The 25,267-nt window shown below is 36.3% G+C and overlaps 1 protein-coding gene across 1 annotated transcript; it reads left to right on the top strand.

Moving 5' to 3' along the window:
• The first annotated feature begins 6,824 nt into the window (after nt 1-6,824).
• Nucleotides 6,825-8,889, top strand: LOC145660881 (putative glutamate receptor). The gene has a single exon (XM_081726311.1). It carries the CDS (start codon nt 6,825-6,827, stop codon nt 8,754-8,756), a length of 1,932 nt encoding a protein of 643 aa, XP_081582437.1. The 3' UTR covers nt 8,757-8,889.
• The last annotated feature ends 16,378 nt before the right edge of the window (nt 8,890-25,267 follow it).

Genomic DNA, 25,267 nt, shown 5'->3' on the forward strand with positions numbered 1-25,267 from the left:
GAAAAAATCTTTGCCTACTTCTCTTGGTTGCCAAATTGAAATTACTGTTCCTAAATTTCTCAATAACCTTTCGAGTTGAGTACAAAGTGTTGGTTGGTGGATAATCAATCTGAACGTTTTGACTTAATTCAATATACTTTTTCTTACCTTTTTTGAATCTAACTTTTACGGATTTACTAGTTGCACGATGTATGCCAAGCGAACATGGAATGGTTTCATTTCTGTTAAAACATACAATTACAAATGTACATACTGTACCTTTCAGCAACACTAAAGATATATTACCACTGGAAAAATAATGGAACTCGCCAATCTGAATTGGTTGCTTAATGCAGCTTACTGTGGGAAAACTCGTAACATGCCATGTATACACCACAAAAATTACAGGGCTTACAGACAAACATTTTTTACGAACAAGTAGCATTGAGCCGGAGGGGGGAAACAGCTGATCCACCCACATCCTATCACATAAGGGACAAGTGCAGACTTTAATCTCGTCTAACAATACTACAACAGTATCACTTTTTATTTCCCTAGTGGTGGTTACGCTAACCACACTCGTACTACTATTGGAGGTAGCCTCCATGAAGTCAACCTGCACGGTGTTTACGTTTACGCTGACATTTTCATTACTTACTTCATTTCCCTGAGCAAAGACATTATTATTCTGTAAAATAGAAATACTTTCCAGCTTAGTTGTAATGCTTTGTAATTGTACAGTGTTATTATCCAATAACTGAAACACTTCATTCCACCTCGCATTTTCACTTTCATTAATTTGAACATGCGACTCTTGGACTTCAGATAACCTACCTTTCTTAACAGGGTTTAGATATGAATCAATATCATCGGCAACATTTTCCAATTTTCTCTTACAACTTTTAGTTCTAACCTCAGAAGGACAACTATGGCGAACATGTGCTAACGGGTACACGTTAAATTCATCTGCAATTTAACCCTTTTTGGAACTTTATTTTCCTTTTCGGTTTTACCCACATTACCTGACATAGTATGTAAACTAACATCCTTACTACGTTTTTTGAGGATAGGTTTGATACTACTAACCACACTTTCTCCTTTCTCCTTTTCATTGAACGTACTATCATAATCACTAAGAGAGCTGACATCAGAGTACTTTTTCTGTAGCCGTTGAACTATTATTTCAATGACTTTATTCTTGACATTAACCTCATCACATTGAAGTTTCAACTTTTTAGCTACATACTCAAAATATACATTTTTGCCGCGAGCACATTTCTCTTTCAATTTCTCGTATTGCTTACTTCTACGTATACCACGTACACGGAGATTGACCTCCTTTTCTACGTTTTTCCTATATTCACAATTAAAATTAAATACATATTCGCAAATTGCGAGTTTCGCTACTCTATTGAGACTGTGAGTTTCTACATTGAGACCTAAAACATTTTGAAACTCATCTAAGCAAAATGGAACAGTACTATACTTATATTCATTTATTACGTTAGCGTACTGTAACTCTATCTGTGCTCTCACATTCATTAAATTCAGCGCTAGCATTTTGTACGTGGATTTATGAATCATGTACTCTAAAATGAACACAAAAATATAAAAATGTAAATAACACTACATGTGAAAAAATGCAAGGAAGTATTTCTTTCGCAGAACATTAATTGCTAGATTCACAATTTGCTTTTTCAATAACTGTTTCGCATTCTTGTATGCATACACTAGGACCTACCTGGTTTTGTACAGCAGTGTTGGGCTGATTTAACAGCTCCTGAGAATTACTTTCGACCTTTTCGCGTAATTCAACCACTTGTAGTTTTAGATTATCAAATTGTTTGGTCAACTCTTTATGATTTGATTTTAGCATTTGGTTAGTTGCAGCCAAATCTGCGGATACCTTTCTCAACGCTTCAAGCAGTGTTTCCATTTCACTAAGCGTTGACATTGTAAAATATTATACTTAAAAATACAACATGCAAATTAATGGTGGTATTGAATACAACAGTGAAGTTCAAAAATTTGCTTTCTTCCCACTAAAACATCTGTCTTTGTTCGGTGCGTCATTTATGAAAGTACTGGTCCTAGGTTCGATCATTATCTGTTCCTGTTCGGGAAAGCCATTTATGAAGGGAGTTGGGTTCGACTACCGTTTGTTCCTGTTTTACAAGAGGAGTTAGTTCCCGTAACGAAAGCCATTTATGAAAGAGTTTGTTTACGTGTGGGAAGCCAGGCATGATACTATTGGGATTCGAACCTTGGATCTCTTTTGGAGTCTTCCTTTAACATCATTCATTTGTAAAAGACTGATAGATCCAATAAGGAACTGGCAAGTAAACAAATAGTCTCACTCCTACGGTCCGAGGATTCGGGCGTTAAATGTATCAGTGGCATAAGCCGTGTACCCACCATCGCTGATGCGTCAGCTCCAAGATATGCTGTCCACTGCCTGTAAGAGAATACAAAGTGGGGTGGCAATGCATGATTTACGCCAGATGGATAGTGAGAGACGAAAGTAATGTTTGAACTTCTCAGTTAATGAATACCTTACCTTTTAACAATACTTTATGTCGCATACACTTTAACTTATACACATTTTAACCGCTAAAAGAAAACAACTTATTAAACACATCTGGTTAGCACTTTTCACTTCAAAATAATAACAAGAATTTTAAATGAACACTATATTGTCATTCACTTTCACTGTACGGATTACATATGATTCAAAAATAATAACATTTGCAAATTGTGGATAATATTTTACTTAACAATATATTGGCCCAAAGATTTCGAAACGACACGAACCGCGCATGACAATTCCGGCGGATATACGAAATGAAATTCATTGGTCCACTACCGAATAGTTAGCTTCCATGGCTGGGAAATGATGAGTTGAATGTCCCGTTCCTTGACATATGACGTGGTTCTTCGGTAAAATCATTGCATTAGAGGGAGAACTACGTAGAAACAATTCTTATTCACATATTTCTTCTTGTTATTGAAGCAGTATTTATTTTTGGTAGCACTGTTCCTATGTTTTGTGATACGTTGGAGAGCGTAAATTGAGTACGTTTAACTTACTTAACATTTGTTAACGCCCTTTTTCACATTACAATAAACATTCTCTCTCTCCCCTATCAGGGTATATACACTTGCAACTTCACATGTTTGAGAGAGACTTAGAGTGTGTCCATGTCGTTTTCAGAAGTCGACGCTCTCTCTCCTCTTCCTCCTGCGTGGCACAGTTGCCAGTTCACAGCGCAAGAATACACTAATTAATTAAAATATAGTTCGTAGAGAACATTAAGTTTTTGTATTATTATAATGTTAATAATATATAATGAATGGTTCATAAGTTAACAGAAATCACATTAAAAACACTGATTATTCCAATAAGTTATGGAACTGACGATTTTTGGTAATTCCTACATTATCACATAAAACTTTGTCATCGTCATGAGGACTTGTGCGTGGGCGTTTCTCCCAAGGGTAGCTAAATTTTTTCCTCCAAATATGGGCTGACGGGAGGAAGCAGAGCTGTCTGGATAAGTGAGGTACCTTTTGGGTGAGAAATTCCTGAGCATTGTTCTTCTCTAACTGTTGATTGGTCGCATTTCATTTCCAAGAATTGATGTTGGAATAATACGAGGGTTGGTTTAAAAATTCACGCCAATCCATCTTGTTACAGTCCTCAGCGGGAATCGAAACCGGGACAGCTAACACCAAAGACAAGAGCGTTAGAGACTATGCTACGCGGGGCCACAAATGTAACTCAGCTAGTACTGTGTATAATCATCAGCGTGGTCAATGACATTGCCATATTTCCAGCAGAAGATGAATCCCATGCCGATAAGTTTCGAAGATTCGGAGACGAAAAACTACCTCCACATCAGCAAAAGCTTTCCCAGTGATGGAGGTTTGTAAAACGCGAGAAAGCTGTAAATATGTAGAAGCCAAGTCAAGGGAGCACAGTGGGTGGGGTAAACCTCCCAACCGAATTTCATTAATTTCTGGCGTGTCATCGCAGCAGTATGTTTTAGCATTATGATGTTGCGTGACAACCCCTTGGTGATTGACAAGGCCTGGGCACTTCGACCGCAGTAATTCCTGCAGCCAGTATAGCTGTTGACAGGAGAAGTCTCGTTCGATCCCAGCTGAAGCTGTGAAGTGAGTTTCGTGGTGGACAAACAGCATGTGAGTGAGTTTCCTCGGGGTTCTTTCGTTTCCTCCCAATTTCTTCATTCCACCTTCACATTCATTTCTCATTATCACCTCTCCTTTAGCCTAACCGACATAACAGTGGGAAATAAAGATTTCATTAACTTGAAGAAGAAGATCGCATTAATTGTTTGATTTCATTATAGGACCTCCCCTGAATATCCCACCACAGACCCATAGCCAGCCCAAAAATGTAGGGAGGGCCCGGTAGAAATTAGGGTGGCCCGATCCAACCATATTATAGTTCATTTTCAAGTTTATCTTGAATATTTTAGGGAGCAAACAAAAATTTTAGGGGTGCGGCCCCCTAGCCCCCCAGTATTACAAGCCTTCTTCCCACTGTACCTGGAAGGTACCCGTAATTCCTTTACAATTGTATTTGGACTGACTGCTATGGTTTGGTCCAGAACCCCTTCCGAAAACACTGATGGACGCCCGTGGTTGATCTTGACAGCTTCTGCCACCGTAACTGAATTTTCGAAACCACCAATGGCATGTGCTTACGTGAATTGCATCATCACCGTATACTTGCCTAATGTTGCGGCAGGCCAAAGCCGCGCTACTGTCCTTACGTACCTCAAACAGAAAATAATGTCTAATGTGTTTCTTATTGGTCTGCGTTTGATCGGTACAACACTTTCTCCAGTTACAAGCCACTAGTATATACACTCACTGCCTGCTGCTGCTGCTGCTGCAATGTTCTCTAGATAACATGACCACTGATTCCATGATTCAAAGGGCACCATCTATTCGGCCACACCTTTCCAGCGTTGCCAATTTGTGTGTAATTACACAAAATGTGTGCAATTTTGCCCTGTGTGTCCATTTTGTGTGTCCATTTTGTGCAAATCTGTGTGCATTTTGTGTGCACTTTGGTCAATCCAAATTTTTTATCATTGATGACTTTTGCGAAGTTCCTTTCATTCAAATATTCATTATTTCCATTTTTTTCTGAAAATTGTTCTTCAGAAACTACGAGTGTCAGTCACGATCGTTTGCCCACATCCCCAAGCAAAGCCGCTTTGTTCAAGCCAAGAAATATGGATGAATGTTGACCCTCGATGTTGACCAAAACATGAAGTGCAGGGGGGTAAGAAGTCTTTTTTGTTTTCTCACCACTAATCAGGAAAATGCCATTTTGCAAACAGATGGACAACAGAGTGAATCAGAGTGATGGGAAATCTTTTATTGAACGAAGAACAAAAATTGAAAAAAAGAGAGGTTAAATCAAAGATTCAACACTCTTTCTGTGACAATGGGCGTTAAGAATTTGACGTTTTTGCTATAATAATAATAATAATAATAATAATAATAATAATAATAATAATAATAATAATAATAATAATAATAATAATAATAATAATAATAATATAATACAGGGTGGCCCAAAAGTAGGTAGGGTACAGTAAGAACAAGTAATAAAGAAACTAAGTCTACCTGATGGATAACAATAAGAAATTATATAAAAAGCAATGAATTGATCAGTACGGGACTGTATACCTAATTTTGGACCACCCTGTATAATAGTAAATCAAACGCTGAATCTTTGAACAATAGCTGGTCGATGTACGTATAGGTATGTATATACATCATCAGACATACATATACATACGTAGTTATGTATTGTGCAATTTTGTGTGCAGCTTTATCCAGTTTGTGTGTAAAATTGTGCAATTTGGATGGAAGGTGTGTGTAATTTCGCATACCGTGTCCGGCAACATTGCATCTTTCACCAACGATCTATCACGAACGGGTAGATCTCTTGCATGTACACAACCGGGTTCGATTCCCAGCAGGAGCTCATGTGGTTAATCAGTAGGCCCATGTCTCATATAGCCTCGTTGCTGAAAGGGACGCTAAACTAAAATCAACTCAACAATAAAGCGTATAAGGTAAAACATGTCAGGAAAGCGTAAAACTTGTGGGGAAAATGTAAAATTTGGCAATTTTAATCACAAGGATAGTATGTATATCGTATGCAGTCGATAGAACCCATCGGATCTTGGCCCAATTTTACATCTTAGTACGAATATAAAATTCTATGGTGGTAAGGACCTTAGGGTCTCGAGTTTTGAACCATGGAAGTTGGAGTTTGGACTTATTCAAATTTTTGTATATTATTATTATTATTATTATTATTATTATTAATAATAATAATAATAATAATAATAATAATAATAATAATAATATAGTTAAATCTCTAAGTTTATTTCGAACAAAAACTACATAGAACAAGCCTGTTAGATCTACTAAACGTTAAAAGACATAAGAAAGTAAATGATGAATGCTCGATTAGGTATAGGGTCTAATGTAAAATTCAACGTGTACGTAGAATAAAGATCTGCTTTTTAAAAAGAGAACGACGAATTTGTTTTTGCAATAAGAACTTTTTAAAATTTGTAAATGTGTATCGAATCCACAAAATTGAATTGAATTATTTTTGGAGTACTAACAGATGTCTGTTATTTATGGTTTTAAAGAGTTATGTAAAAATCTAAAGAAATTAATTGTTACTTTTTATTTTCAGTGGCAAGAATCAGAGACTGGAAAATTGACTTCCAATGATGAACGTAAAATACCGTAAAATAAATGGAATAACTCTTCTGATAGCATTGTTAACCATGGCACAAACAGTTTCCACTGGAGATATTCTGAAATCTACTGCCTTCAAGGAAGAAATATCAACAAAGGACATTGCACGTTGTGCTTCAAGAATTGTATCTTCTTATTTTAGCAATGGAGAACCACTCATAATATTAACTGAACAAAACCAATTAGACATTCTTGATTATTTTGTAAAATTCAACAAACAATATATTCCTGTTGTTTCGTTTGTTACGGACAACCAGCAAAATATTACAGAAGGAGATGATATAAGTGAAATGCATATTGGTTATACCATTCAGATGTTGAACTACATAATAATACTAAACAATTCCCATTCTTTGCGTTACATGTTACATAAGCTAATAGAAGCATGGTTATGGAATCCGCAAGGAAATTTTGTAATATGTTTCACAAGTTATAATGATATGAAAGCACAGAATGTACTCGATACTTTCCAAGATTTATTTTACAGAGATGCTTTTAATGTTATAACTCTTAGACACATTTTCGAAGTTGTTGATAATATTGGGAAACACAATGATAAACTATATAAAGATGTTGACCATCATTCAATTCAAATATCTAGCTACTGTCCTTTTGAAGAAGACAACTGTCAAACTATTACGAGCGAGATTGTGTTGGACGTATGGAAAGATGGTGGTTTCAAACTCGGAACAACTCTTTTCCCACAGAGAGTATCCAATCTTCATAAATGTCCATTGACTGTTACAATCATTCCGTACTTTCCCTACATTATTTATGAAGCTAAAGAGAATGGTTCATTTCAGTTGGAAGGTAGAAATGGGCGAGTTTTAACTACATTATCAGAAGTAATGAATTTTACTTTGATTTTAAGAATACCTAATTTTTCACCGCCATGGGGAGCTCGTCTAAGTAACGGTACATGGACAGGAATGTTGGGTGACATGCGTTATCACAAATCACACTTTGGTTTATTTCCTGTATTCTTGCTCGAAGGAGACCTACTCTATCTAGACGGTATCCATGCATATTCTTATTTTCAACTTGTATGGGTAGTACCAAGGCCAGGACTGGTACCAGCGTGGAAAAATTTATTTCTGCCATTCAAACCAATAACCTGGTTATACACTTTACTCGCATACATGTATGTTGTTATTACAATGAAACTATTAATCAAGTGTTCATCGGGAAGCGAAGAATGTAGCTGGGTTGAAAGTTCTCTTGTAAATTTAAGCATGTTTCTAAGCGTCACAGTTCCTAAAGAACCAAACAAATTGTTATTAAGAAGTTCTTTCTTATTATGCTTAATATTTGGGCTTATAGTGAACACGATGTATAAAAGTTCGCTGTTAGGATTTCTAATCAAAGCACAACACTTACCACCGGTCAATACATTAACGGAATTACTTCAATCTGGACTTAAATTTGGAGGCTATGCTGATTTTCAACTATTTTATCTAGGCAGTGATGATCATATGGAGCAACAAGTATATAATAAATGGATTTTGGTGCTGGACGTTGATTCGTTATTTGAACGTGGCATACAGAAACGCGATTTTGCTTTTGTACTTGACTACTCTTATGCTCTCACAAGAATTACCGGAGAATTCTCTGACAACTCAGGTAAACCGTTTTTCCATATAGCTTCCCAGAGAATAACTTCTATCCCGTTATGGTTTCTGTTACCTAAAGGATCCCCTTTTAAGTTTCAGTTTAATCGTAAAGTTGAAATTCTGCAAGAAAGCGGAATTCTTAACAAATGGCGAAAGGAAGCTTTCTTACATAGATCACGTCATTTTCGTACTGAAGAATGTGAAAACGAGAGCAATAATGCTATCTCTTTAAACAACTTACAGGCAACATTTTTTCTTCTAGTGTTTGGGTTCTTTTTTGGTATAATGGCCTTTGTTTACGAAGTTCTATCAATTAGTTGTAGCAGCAGATTACATATAAACCATGCTTGACGAAGTTTTAAAATGTTCAAACTGATAATGACGTTTGAGAGGCTTGTTTATGAAGTAATATTTTGCCTGATAGTGTTTATCTTGTTCGTAAAATTTGTACCTAGTATTTGCATCACTGTTAGAAGCATGTGTATCACCCACAATAGAAGAAAAAATTAAAAAATATACATAATCTACTTATTAACAGCGTATTTTTTCACATACGCATAAATAATGAAATTACAGGAAAGCAATACCTGTCAATTACTATTATTGGCAACGAATGATATATGATATGTAGTGCCATTAAAATCTCGATTTACTTGAAACGCATGCTTGAGAACTTACCTTCAAAAGATGTTATTTTACTTAGTTCAACATCTTACACACATGTTACCTTTGCACAATACAGAGGTTGATTCATTTGTATTGAACCGAAGTCAATGTGCAACTGTGTCGCACATGCGTAACCCATCGCCGTGAGATTACCATGAGATAAGCAACAGTATCTCGTTAGTCACGTAGTATGGTAGAATTTAGTCTGATGCCACCGAAACTGAACAGATGTTGGGAGGGGTTCATTGTTGCTCTTTCCGACGCTACGTCCACGGCGTCACACATCATAGAAATGTGTCAAGTGCGTAAATTTCCTATAAGTCATGCCATTGTGAACCGTATTATACGGAAATATGTGGCACAGAATTTTGGGCCCACTACACCGATACGAGCAGCTAGAGCCGCTTCACAAAAAGGGTTCATGATTGTGGTAAGGAGCAAACTGCATCTCCTAAAGTAGAGCAAAACTTTAAAATCAATGCTGGGTACTACCAGACTCATGTTCTGACTGAAATGTACCAGAGTGAAATCCCAGTATTGTACAGACAAGACGTGAACCAGATTGAACTGCACCAGAACAAAACATCTAGCTTCACGACTAAAATATCGCTGGAATTCTATTGCCGTATGGAACAAGAAATTGGAATTTCGGCAATTCCCTTCTCTGATATCCCTATCAAGAGTCCAGATTGCAACCGAATGGATTATTGTTCTTTTGGGCCCCTCAAGTGGCGCCTGTCCCATCGTCGAGTGCGTACCGTCACCGGACTGTAGAAAGGGGTGGGATGCAACCTCATGTTTCAACAAGAATGCAGTCTCCTGCAATGGAAACTCCCATGCTGGACAACAGTGAGTAGAGGTGTCCTACAGGCCGAACACAACCGGTGGTGGAAACACAGCATTTCCTAGATAATTGGCACATTCCAATTCGGCTCAATATAATTGAATGAACATCTGTATTATAGTTAATTAAAAAATTATGTTTAATTACCAATCATAACCCTGAACTATATCTTTTTAATGTTTTTGTACTGTCGTTTTGTTAATGTCATAATGAAAAAGCTTCATTAAGGTATATTTTAGTATCAGGTTCATCTTCACAAGTGCCATAGTTATCGTTCGGTATTAATTTTTGATGAGCATAAAGTACCGAAAGGTTTGGATGTCTCGTCTCGAAATCCTCGCGGACATCCAGATGATCGCTCAGACCACGGCACACAAAAACACTATTCACCACATGCAACGAAAACACACTAAATAAAATAATCCTATGCTTATTTACTAAATGCACCACGTGTAAAATAATTATACAGAAGAAAAACAATCACAACACTAAACACTGGTATGGATGTAGACACTTAACTATTTCCACAAACATAAAATTGCAAGTTACATTTTACGATGTTATAGGACTTTAAAATTGTATCACGTGTATATAGATATGAATGAAATATTACATTTGAGGGTTCGCCACAAACAGTTTTCGTGCACTGCTAAATAATACATATTGGATTACTACTGTAGGGTAACACTGAAAATAATCCTACGACGTAAGTTCCTTGCGGCTACGCTGAGAATTCACAAAAAAATTCAGGGTGGCGCATCCACGGAATGAATGTCCGTCAGCACGATGTAAAAATCGAAAAGTTATGGGGAACCGCTTACTGCTTCGAAGTAGATCATCGAACCCAGGACATCACTAAATAGGGGCTAGCCGCTGTGTAAGTCCTTGGGCGGCTACTAGGCTTGTGTCCCTTTGCGTAATTCTATAGCGAATTAAATGAACATGTTGACTGTATCAACACACGGAGAAAACTCTTAGAGTTGAGGTGCTCCAGGACGAGCTGGGTTGACTAACTAGTCAATGTTGGCAGTTCTTCTTAAAGTGTGATCAGGTTAAACCACCTGTATAGATATGCAAATTAAATGTCGAAAGAATCTGCGTTAATTCACAGTTCGCTGGCCATAATGTAGAAGAAAACGACGATAACTCGATCGTGAGAGCTTCTAGATAGAAAGTGGCTGAACATTATTGCTAGGTGACAGTCTAGTTAGATCACACCTGTCCATGTTAGTATTATCATACGTAATTGAAGAAAACATTTAATTCAGTTCCAAATAATCATATAACGTAGTCTCTGCATATTAATGAATAAGGAAGAAACACTGAAGTATCCAAGTAACAGAAATACCATTTTCACACATATAGTTCAGAAAAGAACCAAGGCCTAGAGTTGAACGGCATTCACCAGGTTATGGCATATGCTGATGATGTAAATTTAATAGGGGATGATAGGAGAACAATAGAAAGAAATGCAGAGATCTTATTAAACGCTTGCAGGGACATGGGTTTAGAAGTAAATGCAGAGAAAACTAGATACATGGAAGTGCGTCGGGACCGTAATACGGCAAATGGTGGAGGCGTTAAAATATTAAATAATACTTTTGATAAAGTGGATACTTTCAAATATTTAGGATCAATATTAACAGACGAAAATCATATTCACGAAGAAATTAAATGTCGACTGAAAGCAGGGAATTCGTGTTACTATTCGGTTCAAAATCTCTTGTCGTCGCGAATTCTGTCGAGGAATTTGAAGCTTAAAATATATAAAACGATAATCATGCCTGTTGTTCTGTATGGTTGCGAAACATGGTCGCTTACTCTGAGGGAAGAACATAGACTGAAAGTATTTGAGAACAGGATCCTGAGAAGAATATTCGGACCCAAGAGGAACGAGAATGGGGAATGGCGGAAGCTTCATAACGAGGAACTACATAGTTTATACGGTTTACCCAACATTGTTAGGGTCGTCAAGTCTAGGAGGCTTAGGTGGGCAGGTCATGTAGCTAGAATGGAAGAAAGTAGAAACGCTTTCAAAGTCTTGACTGGTAGACCCATAGGAAAACGACCATTAGGAAGACCTAGGCGCAGATGGGAGGATAATATTAAGATGGATCTCGCAGAGATAGGAATACAAAGTAGAAACTGGAGCCAATTAGCTAAGGATAGAAGTCAGTGGAGAGCTTTTGTGAACGCGGCACTGAACCTCCGGGTTCCATAGGCCATAGAGTTAGTTAGTTAGTTAGTTAGTTCAGAAAAGGAATAGCGTCTCTATTACTCGCTAAAATCTTCCCACAATGAAAAAACGTTTCACATATATGTATTGGTGAACGATGAAAGACTAATTTGTGAGAAAGAAATCGGTTACTAGCAGCTCCCATTGAAGAAAGAAATTATTTGCGTCGCAAAAATAAAGTATAAATCGAAGAATGGTTTCTGTATTTCCAAAATATATAGAGCGTCTACAAAAACTACTTATATAACCTGGTAACGGTTATAAACATAGAGAAAACATAAATGCTCGCGGTCATGAGCAAATACTTTACTAGCTCCGTCATGCATTGCGGAATAAAAATCCTGGAAAGAAAATCCTCATTCAACACGATAATGAACTCCTGCACTCTACACAGTTCACCAGAGAGGAAATTGGGAAAAATGGGATAAAGAAATTTGCCTCAGCACCATAGTCCCGATAGGTTTGATATTGCACCTTCCAGTTATCATCTGTTCGGTTTTGTGAAGGATTAGTTACGAGGTCATCGTTACCAGACAGTGAGGACACACAAAATTCGTTAGCAACTAGATTGAGTTCTACCGTAAAGGTATAGAATTTTATGCAAAGAAATTAAGACTTTGTTGAAAAATAAAGGAAAGTTTGTAGATAAAGGTATAAATGGATGTCGTTATACAACTGAAACTTCAGGTCTGCTTCATGAATAATTGTCGCCAATTATTTTCAGTGTGTTCCTTTTACTTCAAACTAAAATTTAATTAACAAGTAAAGTAAAATATGTCCTTAAATGTTTTGTCTTGAATTAATAAAACTGAATTGAATTTAACAAAATTTGTATTTTATCTTATATAAACGTTGAAAAATTCAACTACCTCCTGCAGTTTAAGAAACTGGAATCTCCGGAACCGTTTGACGTGGATTATACTATAGATAGTTCTAAGTCTTTTGTTATAGCCCATTTGTTCCCAAATATTTGAGAGTTTTGGACCCTGTTTTATTTTTAAGGCAAGCTACGGATCCCAAACCTTGACATTTCGGTGTTTGCATAGAAATAATATTTGAGAGATACATAGGAATATTAACAACAATTAAATTATCATTTTTTTATTTATATTATTCTGAGCGTGTGTCCTCCCTCACTCCCATTCCATTTGTTTAAAGTCCCCAGTCAGCCCCATCTATTTATTGATTTCAAAAAGGCTTACGACTCGGTTAGGAGAGAAACATTATACAACGTTCTTACAGAGCTTGGACTACCGAGAAAGCTAATTAGATTAATTAAGATATGTTTAAGTGAATCCCAAAGTAAAGTCCGGGTAGGAAAATTTTTGTCCACGAGCTTCCACGTCGAAAATGGCCTGAAACAAGGAGATGCGTTGTCGCCATTATTATTTAACTTTGTGCTGGAATAGATACGCCATAAGGAAAATCAAAGATAGCAACCAGGGCCTAGAGTTGAACGGCATTCACCAGGTTATGGCATATGCTGATGACGTAAATTTAATAGGGGATGATACTAGAACAGTAGAAATAAATGCAGAGATCTTATTAAACGCTTGCAGGGACATGGGTTTAGAAGTAAATGTAGAGAAAACTAAATACATGGAAGTGCGTCGGGACCGTAATACGGCAAATTGTGGAGGCGTTAAAATATTAAATAATACTTTTGATAAAGTGGATAGTTTCAAATATCTAGGATCAATATTAACAGACGAAAATCATATTCACGAAGAAATTAAATGTCGACTAAAAGCAGGGAATTCGTGTTACTATTCGGTTCAAAATCTCTTGTCGTCGCGAATTCTGTCGAGGAATTTGAAGCTTAAAATATATAAAACGATAATCATGCCTGTTGTTCTGTATGGTTGCGAAACATGGTCGATTACTCTCAGGGAAGAACATAGACTGAAAGTATTTGAGAACAGGATCCTGAGAAGAATATTCGGACCCAAGAGGAACGAGAATGGGGAATGGCGGAAGCTTCATAACGAGGAACTACATAGTTTATACGGTTTACCCAACATTGTTAGGGTCGTCAAGTCTAGGAGGCTTAGGTGGGCAGGTCATGTAGCTAGAATGGAAGAAAGTAGAAACGCTTTCAAAGTCTTGACTGGTAGACCCATAGGAAAACGACCATTAGGAAGACCTAGGCGCAGATGGAAGGATAATATTAAGATGGATCTCGCAGAGATAGGAATACAAAGTAGAAACTGGATCCAATTAGCTAAGGATAGAAGTCAGTGGAGAGCTTTTGTGAACGCGGCACTGAACCTCCGGGTTCCATAGGCCATAGAGTTAGTTAGTTAGTCAGCCCCATCTGAAATGGAATAAGGCTCTATGCACAATACGTTGACGCAAACCTTATATAATGGTGCTGTCTTTTTTTAGCATGTTGGCAATGCTTTACCGTGATGACTTGCCTTACGTGCTCAGAAAACAAAGGGATGTGAAGTGGCTATGATCTTAAAAAAAAAAAAGTAGTTTCGTGGAATTTACTGTCATTGACATTTATTTCTATTGTTTTTGGTATTTGGATTACTTTAATTAAATGGTAAATAAGTATAAAACTTAATAGTAGATATATTATCTACATATGAATGTTTTCTAATAATATTTTAATACTACTCACTGTCATTAATGGCGTGTGAAGACGAACACTTTGTGTCGAAGGCGCGAAAGGTTGGCATTGCGACCCCATCGTTAGATACAGAAACAAATATGTGAATGCAGTATCAAGAAAATCTGTGATTAAATAAGCAATCGCCCACAGTGTTGTAAAACTAACTATATAAATGTTTTTAATGGTTAACGCAGTCTCACGACGTGAAAGTTAGTGAGTATATGTCAAAATAATACAACTTACCTAAAATCAAGTGAGCGCACATTGTGAAAATCTATTGCGAACATGTTTGATCAATAAGAAAACTTAATCTTCGCAGTAAATTACGTCAATATTTATGGAAAATAGTGAAAGTTATGTGAAAGACAAATCCATTTGTTGAACTATCATTTTATCGTATATTAAGTGATTTTACCGTAAACTTCACAATGGGAAGATGTAAGTTGAAGTAACCCGGATAGAGCCTTGAAATCATCGTCGGCATAAGAAGACAAAATCAAAAGGATTTCTTCTCTATGGAATTTCATTCAATCCCTCCCAAAAACCCCTGTGATTATCGACAAAAGTGGTGAAGTGTTTAGTGAACCAACGTGTGCTAAGTGGTCGTGCACCACCAATCTTAATATACGTCGGAAATATGGTTCAATTTTAAATTAATTCTTCGTCTTTTTTATTCTATATTAAATGGGCTAAAAGGTTCTAAAAATATATGGAAACCTATGTATCAATAGAAGTATACTAGTAAAAGATACACGTAAGTAAGTGTGAAATGTAACTTACCTACTGATCAAGTAAAACTTATCCTATGCATTTATTTTGTTTTCAGTTATCTTTTCCACGTTTCTTAAATAAATCATTACAGGAATTCTTAACACTTTGTGTTGGTATTCATACATACTCTGTACGCCTCAATTATTGACGCGTCAGGGATGGTGGGTAAGTACGAAAGCAACCTCCGCACGAGATCATCTTGGTTTACGATTCGACTAAGAGTTGCATTTAACTTTTGTTCTAACCACTGCCACCTGCAGAGTTAAGTATTTGTTCTTACTAACCACTAAATCCATTTTTGGACACAAAATTAACAGCCCGAACATGGGAAATCGAACCCGGCCGGTCATATTATAAGCATAAAAGTGTTGATATATTTATAGAATATAGGAGGATCTAAATGCCATGGGGTAAATCATATCTCCTTTTGTTTCGGACAGTTCTTTCCACACCTGGGCAGGACGGTTTTAACGCATAAGTCCGATAGTCACTGGTCGTTAGATCCTGAGTAGAATTACATATAATACTTGTAATATGTAGTCATAGGGGTCACAGGACACTGATTTGTCCAGGGGCCCATAATACTGTGAACATGGCACTGCGTATGACTCAATATTTCTCACTTTAAACCTAAATCAGGTTCAGCAAGGAGGATATTTCTACGTTTGTTTTTCAGGAAACGAAATAGTTATTAAAAGTGTTCACAAAGATATGTTCTACAAAATGGAACAAGGTGTCTGAATGCATTTTCACCTATTTCCTTATATTCAGGAATAACGGGAAACTGATCTAGTGTTAATTCTAAAAAATATAAATGTTTTAAATTGACAATTACAAGTGCCATTAATCAGTTCATCTGGCTCCTCCCCGGACAGAGTTTTTAAGTGTAAACGCACCACACTCAAAGGATTTCTTACCCATGAGGTTTCAAATCCTGATAGACGGAAGCAACTTCTCACGCTAGTCGTTAAGTCATACAGGTGCTCAATAATGGCATGTTGAACATCTTGTGTCAATTCTTCTTCAATTGACTCCAGAAATAACTTAAATGTTGGGAAGGTGCTGAGACTACTACCTTCATCTCGCCTTACCTATAACAGTGTCTTTATAATTGTGCCTCAATGTTGTCTTCAATGTTAGAAATATTGACACCACTACCTTGAAGACTTACATTGAGTGACTTCAAGTGTGCAAAACTGTTATTCAATTTATCACATTGAAAGTTTGTATCACTCAGAAATAGTAGTACTTTATTACTTGAATCAAAGCATCGCTGCAAAACACTTTCCTCTGGATAACCTATGCACTTCTGTATGTGAAAGGAATTATATATTTCGCTTTGTAGTTCTTTTTTCATATCCTCTAGAAACCTGATAGTCTATATATTGACCTCTATAATTTCATGTTTCAAATGACTGAGACTTGTAATTTCGACATGAGTGGCTTTGTGAGACATCTACATGGTACCAGGCCCGTGCTGGGATACCAACGAGGACGTGGACAAATCTACTAAAAGGGCGCCAATACAAACGAGAATATATATATATGGGTGCCATTTTAAATCAAGATCACCAAATTTTTTTTAGTAACGTAAATAACTAAACTGAAAATCTCGAACTCCTCTTTACTACAGAAACACTTTTGATTCCTGTAGTATTTTTTTTCAAACAAAATGAAGCTCAATATATCAACAACTTAATATAATTATGTGGTCTATGGACACAGAAGGTTCAATGTCTCGAAAAGGATCCAATTTCTGCTTTATATTTCTATCTCTGTGAAGTCCATCTTAATATTGTCTTCCCATCTGCTCCTCGGTCTTCCTAATGGTCGTTTTCCCATTTAGATTTCCACTTAAAATTTTCAAAGCGTTTCTAATTTCTTCCATTCTGGCTACATGACCTGCCAATTGGAGCCTCCTAGATTTAATGTCCCTAACAATGTTTGGTAAACGGTATAAATTATGCAATTATTCGTTATGAAGTTTTACCCATTCCCCCTTCCCGTTCCACCTCTTGGGTCCGAATATTAGTCTCAGGATCTTGTTTTCAAAAACTTTCAGTCTGTGTTTTTCCCTCAGAGTAAGCGACCATGTTTCGCAACCATAGAACACAACAGGCATGATTATCGTTTTATATATTTTAAGCTTCAAATTCCTCTACAGAATTCGTGACGACAAAACATTTTTAACTAAATAATAACACAAAATCCCTGCTTTCAGTCGGCATCAAATTTCTTCCTGATTACGGATTTGGTTTATTAATATTCATCCTAGATATTTGAAAGCATCCACTTTGTAGAAACCATTATTTGGTATTTTAACACATCCATCATTTGCAGTATTACGATCCCGACAAACTTCCATGTTTGTAGTTTTCCCTGCATTTACTTTTAATCTCATATCCCTGCAAGCATCAATTAAGATTTCTACATATCTTTCTTTTGTTCTATCATCCCCTACATCGTCAGCATACGCCATAACCTGCTTTATAGCATACTCCACAACAAAGTTGAATAATAACCAACAATGCATTTCCTTGTTTCAGGCCTTCCTCAACGTGAAAGCTCGTGAACAAGAATTTCTCCAATTGGGTATTACTTTTTGGGATTCATATGAACATATCTTAACTAACTAACTTTGTATGTATTTATTGCACCTTTCACGAGTTCTTTACAAATAAAACTGTACGAATTTATTATTAAAAACTTGTACCTATGTTTCGGAGGGTGCACCGGGACATGTCCCGGTGGGCCAGCACGGACCTGCATGGTACTATACTTTTGAACTCTATCATTTGTATGGAAGCTGTAGTTTAGAGTGAAAAACATCAGATTGAGAAGATAAATCACACTTCACTAATAACTTTATGGTGCAACAATAATCGTATTGCAACTAACATAAATTCTAGTTATTCAATAGTGATACTTTTTTTTAATGCACTTTAGTGCATAAGCGAGTTATTAAACGATCAATTTAGAGGTCAACCTACCGACCACCGGGACTCAGTTTATAAAATATACACAATCTATGAAATTGTTTTAAAGACAATTTTCTCAATATTACAACTTAACGTTTAAAATGTGTTTAAGCAGTTCATAACAACGATTGAACTTGTGTTTTGTTGTCGAGCAAAATTGCTGACGAAAGCCTAATACATTTTAATGCAAAATTCTGTTCTCTTGTAATAAATTAGTCTTTTTACGACATTTCGTTATCAATGACTCACGGCGAATACTGAGTGGGAGAAACAGTAATCTGAGTAAAAAGTAGGTCATAGGCCCGGTAAAGCCCAACTCAGGATATCCGATAATATAATGAATTTACTTCCTAGTATGTAATTTTCTTCCATCCAAGTTTCCATATTTAGTTCTAGAAGATTGTCGCTTATAAATTCCATCTACAGTTATCATTTGGTCTCTTAGAAAGTGAAAAGAAATCGTCTTTCGAAGACGAAATATTTGATTGAATGAATGAATGGAGGGGGCGTCAACGTGTAGGCTATATGTCCCCGTCACGAGAAATGTTTTATTGTTTTGTGGACCAGACAACATAGGTGTGGACAGTGAAATAAAGTACAGATGCCTGAACGAACTAAATTAAGTTTCATGAAGTGAATCAGGCTGCGAGTGAAATGACTATAATTATCTCGTTTTGCACAATATTGCATCGAAGCAAGAATCTTTAATTTCACTGACTTAGTCCTAGCGAATTCCTGATTTGAGTACAGAAAGGACAAGAGAGAATTGGAATTGGACAGAGACGACATCCTCAAAGTTCATGAATTTCAGATTAGTTGTTGCTTATAGTCTGTTCACATTGTATCATTAGAGACTCCAACAATCATCGAAAGAAGAGGATGAAGAAAGAATTCAAAATTCACCTCTTAAAAACGAGAGAAACCTAAACCACTACTCAGAAAAGCAAAAATGTGGTCTGCATTTAGGAGAGAATGTTGGAATGGCAAGATTAGTGGCGACATAATTCCAGACACCAAAAGTTTATTTTTAACAAAAAAAATCTCAAAAGAAGTGGAAAGTGTAACGGTGAGGCGTAGGAAAACGCTCTTCAACATTTTGTTCAATGATAAAATATGTTTGAGCTGGAGGAGGGGAGATATTAGTAACATCAAATTATAGAAATGAAAGAATTACGTTTCTTGTATTCAACCCGATCATTAACAAAGGGTAGATATAATTAAAAATGTTGTGTGAAAAGAAATTGAATTAGGGAAATGTGTTTTGAAATGCTACATATGAAATAAACTTAACAATTCTGGTTTTTGTTACGGATAAGACAACTTTTAGTGTGACCAGTACGGTACATCTGTCGTTCTGGTCTTTACAATAACAGTTATTGTTTTACCAATACCTGGTTATTAATTTCAATAGTTAGTCCTTCTTTCCGGGGGAAAAATTGTCAATTAATGCGTTTTTATTTCCTTACATAATATACATACAGTAGGCATATAGTACATCATGAATTGTATGACAACAATGCCAGCCAAGATAACACAATATTGATCTGTTTTTAATTTGAATAGGGTAAAACAAACTTTTCAAATTCCCATATATACAGGATAAAAACTGGATCATGCAGCGAGCACCTATTAATTACTAGGCGTTAAATAGTTGCCTCTAAGGTGCAGAATTTCCAACTATGGTTTATGTTTATTTTGAGTAATGGACTTTAAAGATCGGGAAAACAAATTCGATTGTGTTTCTTTAAGTAGTTGGAAAACATAACGAACGGGAACACATTTGAATACTAGTTAGCATTCACTATCAGAGCACAATGATGTAGCCCAAAACACGTCAGGAACGGAGCTAGTAATTGCAATGTCAAAAACTCCCTTATATAGACATTTATAAGCATTGTGTTTCATTATACAGCATCATATACTAGTAAAGTTAGAAATATAGAGTTGGAGGATGCACTGACTCTGCGTCATAGACTGAAATGTGCGTCACAAATTCGTGTAGAGTCATATTATTTTCAGTTTTGAATTACATGGTATTGAAATACTTATTAAATTAACGTTTTAATAGAATGTAATATTTGAATGACCGATCACATTCTTGGTCACTCGGTCGAAATAGTGTAACAGCTTTTTCTGGCCAGCCATCCTGAATGAGATTTTTCCTGGATTTCCCTTATTCACACCAGGCAAATGCCGGGATGGTACCTAACTTACAGGTCCCAGGCTGTTTCCTTCCTTCCCCAATCCTTTTTCCCTTCCCTTTCCCCGGATAGTGTGCTCGCCGAGAGACGTCATCTCTCCAAACGTGACGGACTAAATAACCTTAGATGCCGACAGTCCAGAAATCTAAATCCTAATCCTAATAAATCTAATAATGACTTTAACTTTTATTGATCCCTGAGTCTTATTGTTCACTCACAGAAAGCTAGGGAATGATTATTTCGTGAGCTATTTGCAAAATTCATGGTAGTTTATAGCATCGTTCCATGAAGAAGTAAGTATTTAAGTAATATATATACCTATTATATAAGGTCCCAGAATTGAAACTACCACAAAGTATTGAATGAAAACGCTCTAGAGAAGAGTATTTCCAACTGGGTAATGTATGACGTAAGAACGCGGGTTTACAGTTTGATAAAAGGGGAAAGAAACATAATGAGGAAATGAAGTGAAGGGTTGAGAGTATGTGTCACTAGCGCATAAAGAAAAGTGGTTTGGAGAGCCTTCTAGATGATGACTCTAGGCTCGAAATAATGAGTTTTGCACAGAATAAAGCAGAATAAAGTACTGTAAAACTTTTATATATAGGCCTATAAAAAAAAGTAGCGTTTATGAAGTGGTCATCCCCACCCTTTCCCCGTGGATACACCACTGGTATACACGAAGTGATGGATCCATGGGTAGTGTGCCTGCAAAACCACCAACTACGTTATCAATGTTCTTGTTTGTCTGTCACAACTACCATTTCTTAACGCCAAATTTCAAAGCTGTGATTGCGACAAGCAGCAGGAAACTGTGATGTCGCAGAGCATCCAATGAAAGTGTTTGCTCGAGAGAAATTATTTACTCCAAGCTCTTCTGTAAAACATAAACCTCTTTTCTGCTAGTAATAATCTAGGAATCGGTCGAAAGTATATATGTAATATAAAACACTCTGTTGAAAGTCTATGGGCACAGTGGCTCAGTGGTAGAACGGTTACCTCTTGTGCTAGGGTAACTGGTTTGAATTCAAGCCTAGTAAGTTTGCAGCCAAGTGACAATATGTCCGTGGATTTTCTCAGGATCTCCCGATTCCTTCCACATTCTCATTCTCCCAGTTCTTTGATAAGCGTTCAATTTCATAAATCATCTGTCTCATTTAGCCTAAAAGGCATAGTCGTGGAACGTAAAAGTAAAAACGTAGTTTGCTTGGTTTCTTTTACAAAACATATTAAACATTAAAATAACTAAATTTCTGTCTTTCAACAAAATAAAGTTTAATTTGAAAGTTGTAAAAAAAAAATGATTTAAAAAAACGAGGAAAATAAATCACAAGGTACACCGTTCTACTGATGTGTAGTCTGTAAGCTGTACCTATATATTAACATTCCGACAAGTTATTTTTTTTTATTTAGTCGTTGGCAACCCTGCTATATAGATTATCTCTTCAATAACTTGATGTGTGAAAGCATGTTTGAACAAAAGAAGTGAATAACTCCATTGATCAACAAGCAATAATTCTTGAGCTGTATGTTACTAATCTCACAGACACCAGACGTACAAGTTTATTTTTGGCTCTACTACTGAAAATTAATAGCTCCGAATTCTGATAAATTTTTAAAAAGAAAAAGAAATTTGTATAATGAAGATTTTATGGTAAGTATCGAACAGTATCAAAGAAAAAGTTATCTTGGTGAAGAGAGAGTCTATGTACGATTGCCTTTCTAAGATAAGGCTACAAAGTTACAACTTTGTTTTGGTTTAAAGGCATGTTATTTTCCAAACACTTGATAACTCGTAATATAATATAGGAAACCTTGGTTTGATTCCCGGCAGAAGTTAGTGTAGTTCGCAACGCACATTAAGCTGTAGTCCCACGTCTCATATAGACTCGATGCTGAAAGAGACACCAAATTCCTATCCAACCTACCAATCGTAGTACAGTAGACTCAAGAGGATCCGGCCTACTATGACGGAAGGGCAGGCCAGTTAACAAAAAGAAAAAAAAAAAAAGCCGGATAGGCCAGAGTTCTGTGAACTCATTAAGCATACCCCAACAACAATTTACGAATACAGTACAGTACGTACTGTAGAGTTATAGTTAGGAACAGCGGCAAGCGTACTATATTGAGGTCCGTTACACACTGACGAAACAATGGACAAGCAGCAGAACGCTGATCTTTCCTGAACTTCACAACTTGTATTTTGCTCACGACACGTAGGAGGATCGTAACAGATGCCCGCTTCGAATGCCTTGACAATGTTGCCAATGCAATGTCTTGCCTTCCTCATTTAATTACGATAAAAGAAAATTAGTCCGGATAGTACGGAGGCCGGATAGTAGTGAGCCGGATACTCGGGAGTCTACTGTACTTAGGTATAAGAGTACTATGTGTCTTTCTATATTTCCTGAAAACTTGTTTTTCAAAAAATCAAGGAATAAAGTAAACATTGAAGTCCTATACTTAATTCTTAAGTTTTTTCTCTCTTTCAAAAATTGTCAAAAAGAAAAAGACAGGAAAAGATTTTAACATGTCATCTATTAACTCTACGTATTTCTATGGTACGCTCACACAAACATTTCCATTTTATCAGGGAATGTCACCTTATTAGTGTGTTCTTTCAAATTTCAGCTGCACTGTTCTTTCACAGGGTGATATTTTTTTTTTAAAGTCCTAAAGTGCAGGCTTTCTGAAAACTTCAGTATAAATCTTCAATTGTAGATCCCCTACGGTTAAGTACTTCTGCACTTTTCGATATTAGGATTTCTGCACTTCAGGATTTGAGAACGTAGACAATTTTTAGGACTTGTGCAGCTTAGAAGATTTTGTAGGATTTTTGCATGTTGATCGTTTTAAGGACATTTGTATTTTTAAGGACTTGTGCATGTGAGATTGAGTTAATTTAGGACTTGTGCACCAAAGTGATTTTAAGACTTGTGCATCTATATGAGTATATGACTTACGCCCCTGGATGATTTTTAAAGGACTTGCGCGTCTAGATTATTTTTATAATTTTATACTTATGCACCTAGATGATTTTAAGACATATGTATCTATATAAGTATATGACTTACACCCCTAGATAGTTCATAGAACTTGCGTGTTTAGATGATTTTTACGATTTTAGGATTTGTGCACCTAGGTGATTTTAAGTTTTGTGCATCTATATAAATATGTGACTTACGCCCGTAGATGTTTTTTTTTTTTAAGAATTGCGCGTCTAGATGATTTTTTAAAGACTTGTGCATCTATGTGAGTATATGACTTACGCCCCAGGATGATTTTTGGGATTTACACGTCCAGATGTTTTTACGACTTGTGCAACCAGAATATTTTTAGGGCTTCTGCATATTGATTGTTTTTGGACTTCTGAACCTCGTGCGCATACCATGCTTTACAAATTAAATTGAGGAGATAATATTAGACATAACTTAAAACTTATATATATTTTTGGAGGTTTTGATAGTAGACGTTTTACTGTAATAGATCCAGGTCACATTTTTTGCTTCGTTTATGAGATTTGTGTTGTTTTTCGAATGTGATGAATCTACAGACGTGTTCAAATTATTAGACTGAACATTCAGTTTCTGAATATTTTACTGTTCTTACAATATTACATGAGAAGATACGTTCGAACTTAGTCCAAAGTACTACTTTGTAACTCTGTCCTAATTTCTACTGGGTGTGGCATATGTTTTTCAATATCAATAAAACAAATACGTACGTAACATTCAAATATAATTACTGTAAAGTGTGTATATCCAAATTGGAAACAAAAAATGAAATGGAATACTTACAAGAAAAATATCTTTCACACAAAGATTAATATTTCTTATAAAATCCCTTATTCTTAATTAAGTCTTTTATTCTTTGTGTCATCCTATGTACGAGTTTTGCACATTTTTCCTTCAATTCAGCATCGTGATTCCACAAATTTTTGATCTCCTTGATCAATTGAAGTTTGGTTCTAGTGTGCTTCTTCTCTAGCTTTTCTTTCATAGACCTCCAAAAGTTTTCAATCGGGTTCATATCTGGACTAGTGGCTGGCCACAGAAGAACACTAATTTTGTTGTCTTCGAAGAATTTTGTCATAGCTTTGGCCTGATGGCATGGGGCTCCATCATGCATAAAGATGAATTGTAAGTCATCAAACAAGAGTGTAGTCTGGGAAAGTAGTTCTTGAAGAACTTATAGGTATTAGTCGTGCTTCATTGTCCTCTCCACTATATACAGTCTTCCAGGCCCGAAGACAGAGATCACACCCCAGACCATGACTGAAGTAGGATGCTTCACGGTTTATTAAAGAGATTCCAACTTGATTTCCTCCCAGGTCAACGTTCCACATATTGTGAACATTCATGAGATACAAAGATACATGATTCATCACTGAAACACACTATTCTCCAATCGTCAGCAGTCCAGTATTTTAGGCCTCGTGCTTATTTGAAGCACTTCATTGTCATGATTGGAGTGGAATCTAATTTTTGTTTTCTTTCTTGACCATGTGCTTTTATTCTCTCGGCACAAAGAATCCTTCGAACACTTTCAG

This window comes from Thermobia domestica, chromosome 9, assembly GCF_964235325.1.
Source record: "Thermobia domestica chromosome 9, izTheDome1.hap1.1, whole genome shotgun sequence".
In the NCBI taxonomy this organism is placed as follows: domain Eukaryota; kingdom Metazoa; phylum Arthropoda; class Insecta; order Zygentoma; family Lepismatidae; genus Thermobia; species Thermobia domestica.

What these genes read in the sequence shown, in the direction of transcription:
- LOC145660881 (XM_081726311.1), top strand. Translation starts at nt 6,825, where the DNA reads ATGGCACAAACAGTTTCCACTGGAGATATTCTGAAATCTACTGCCTTC.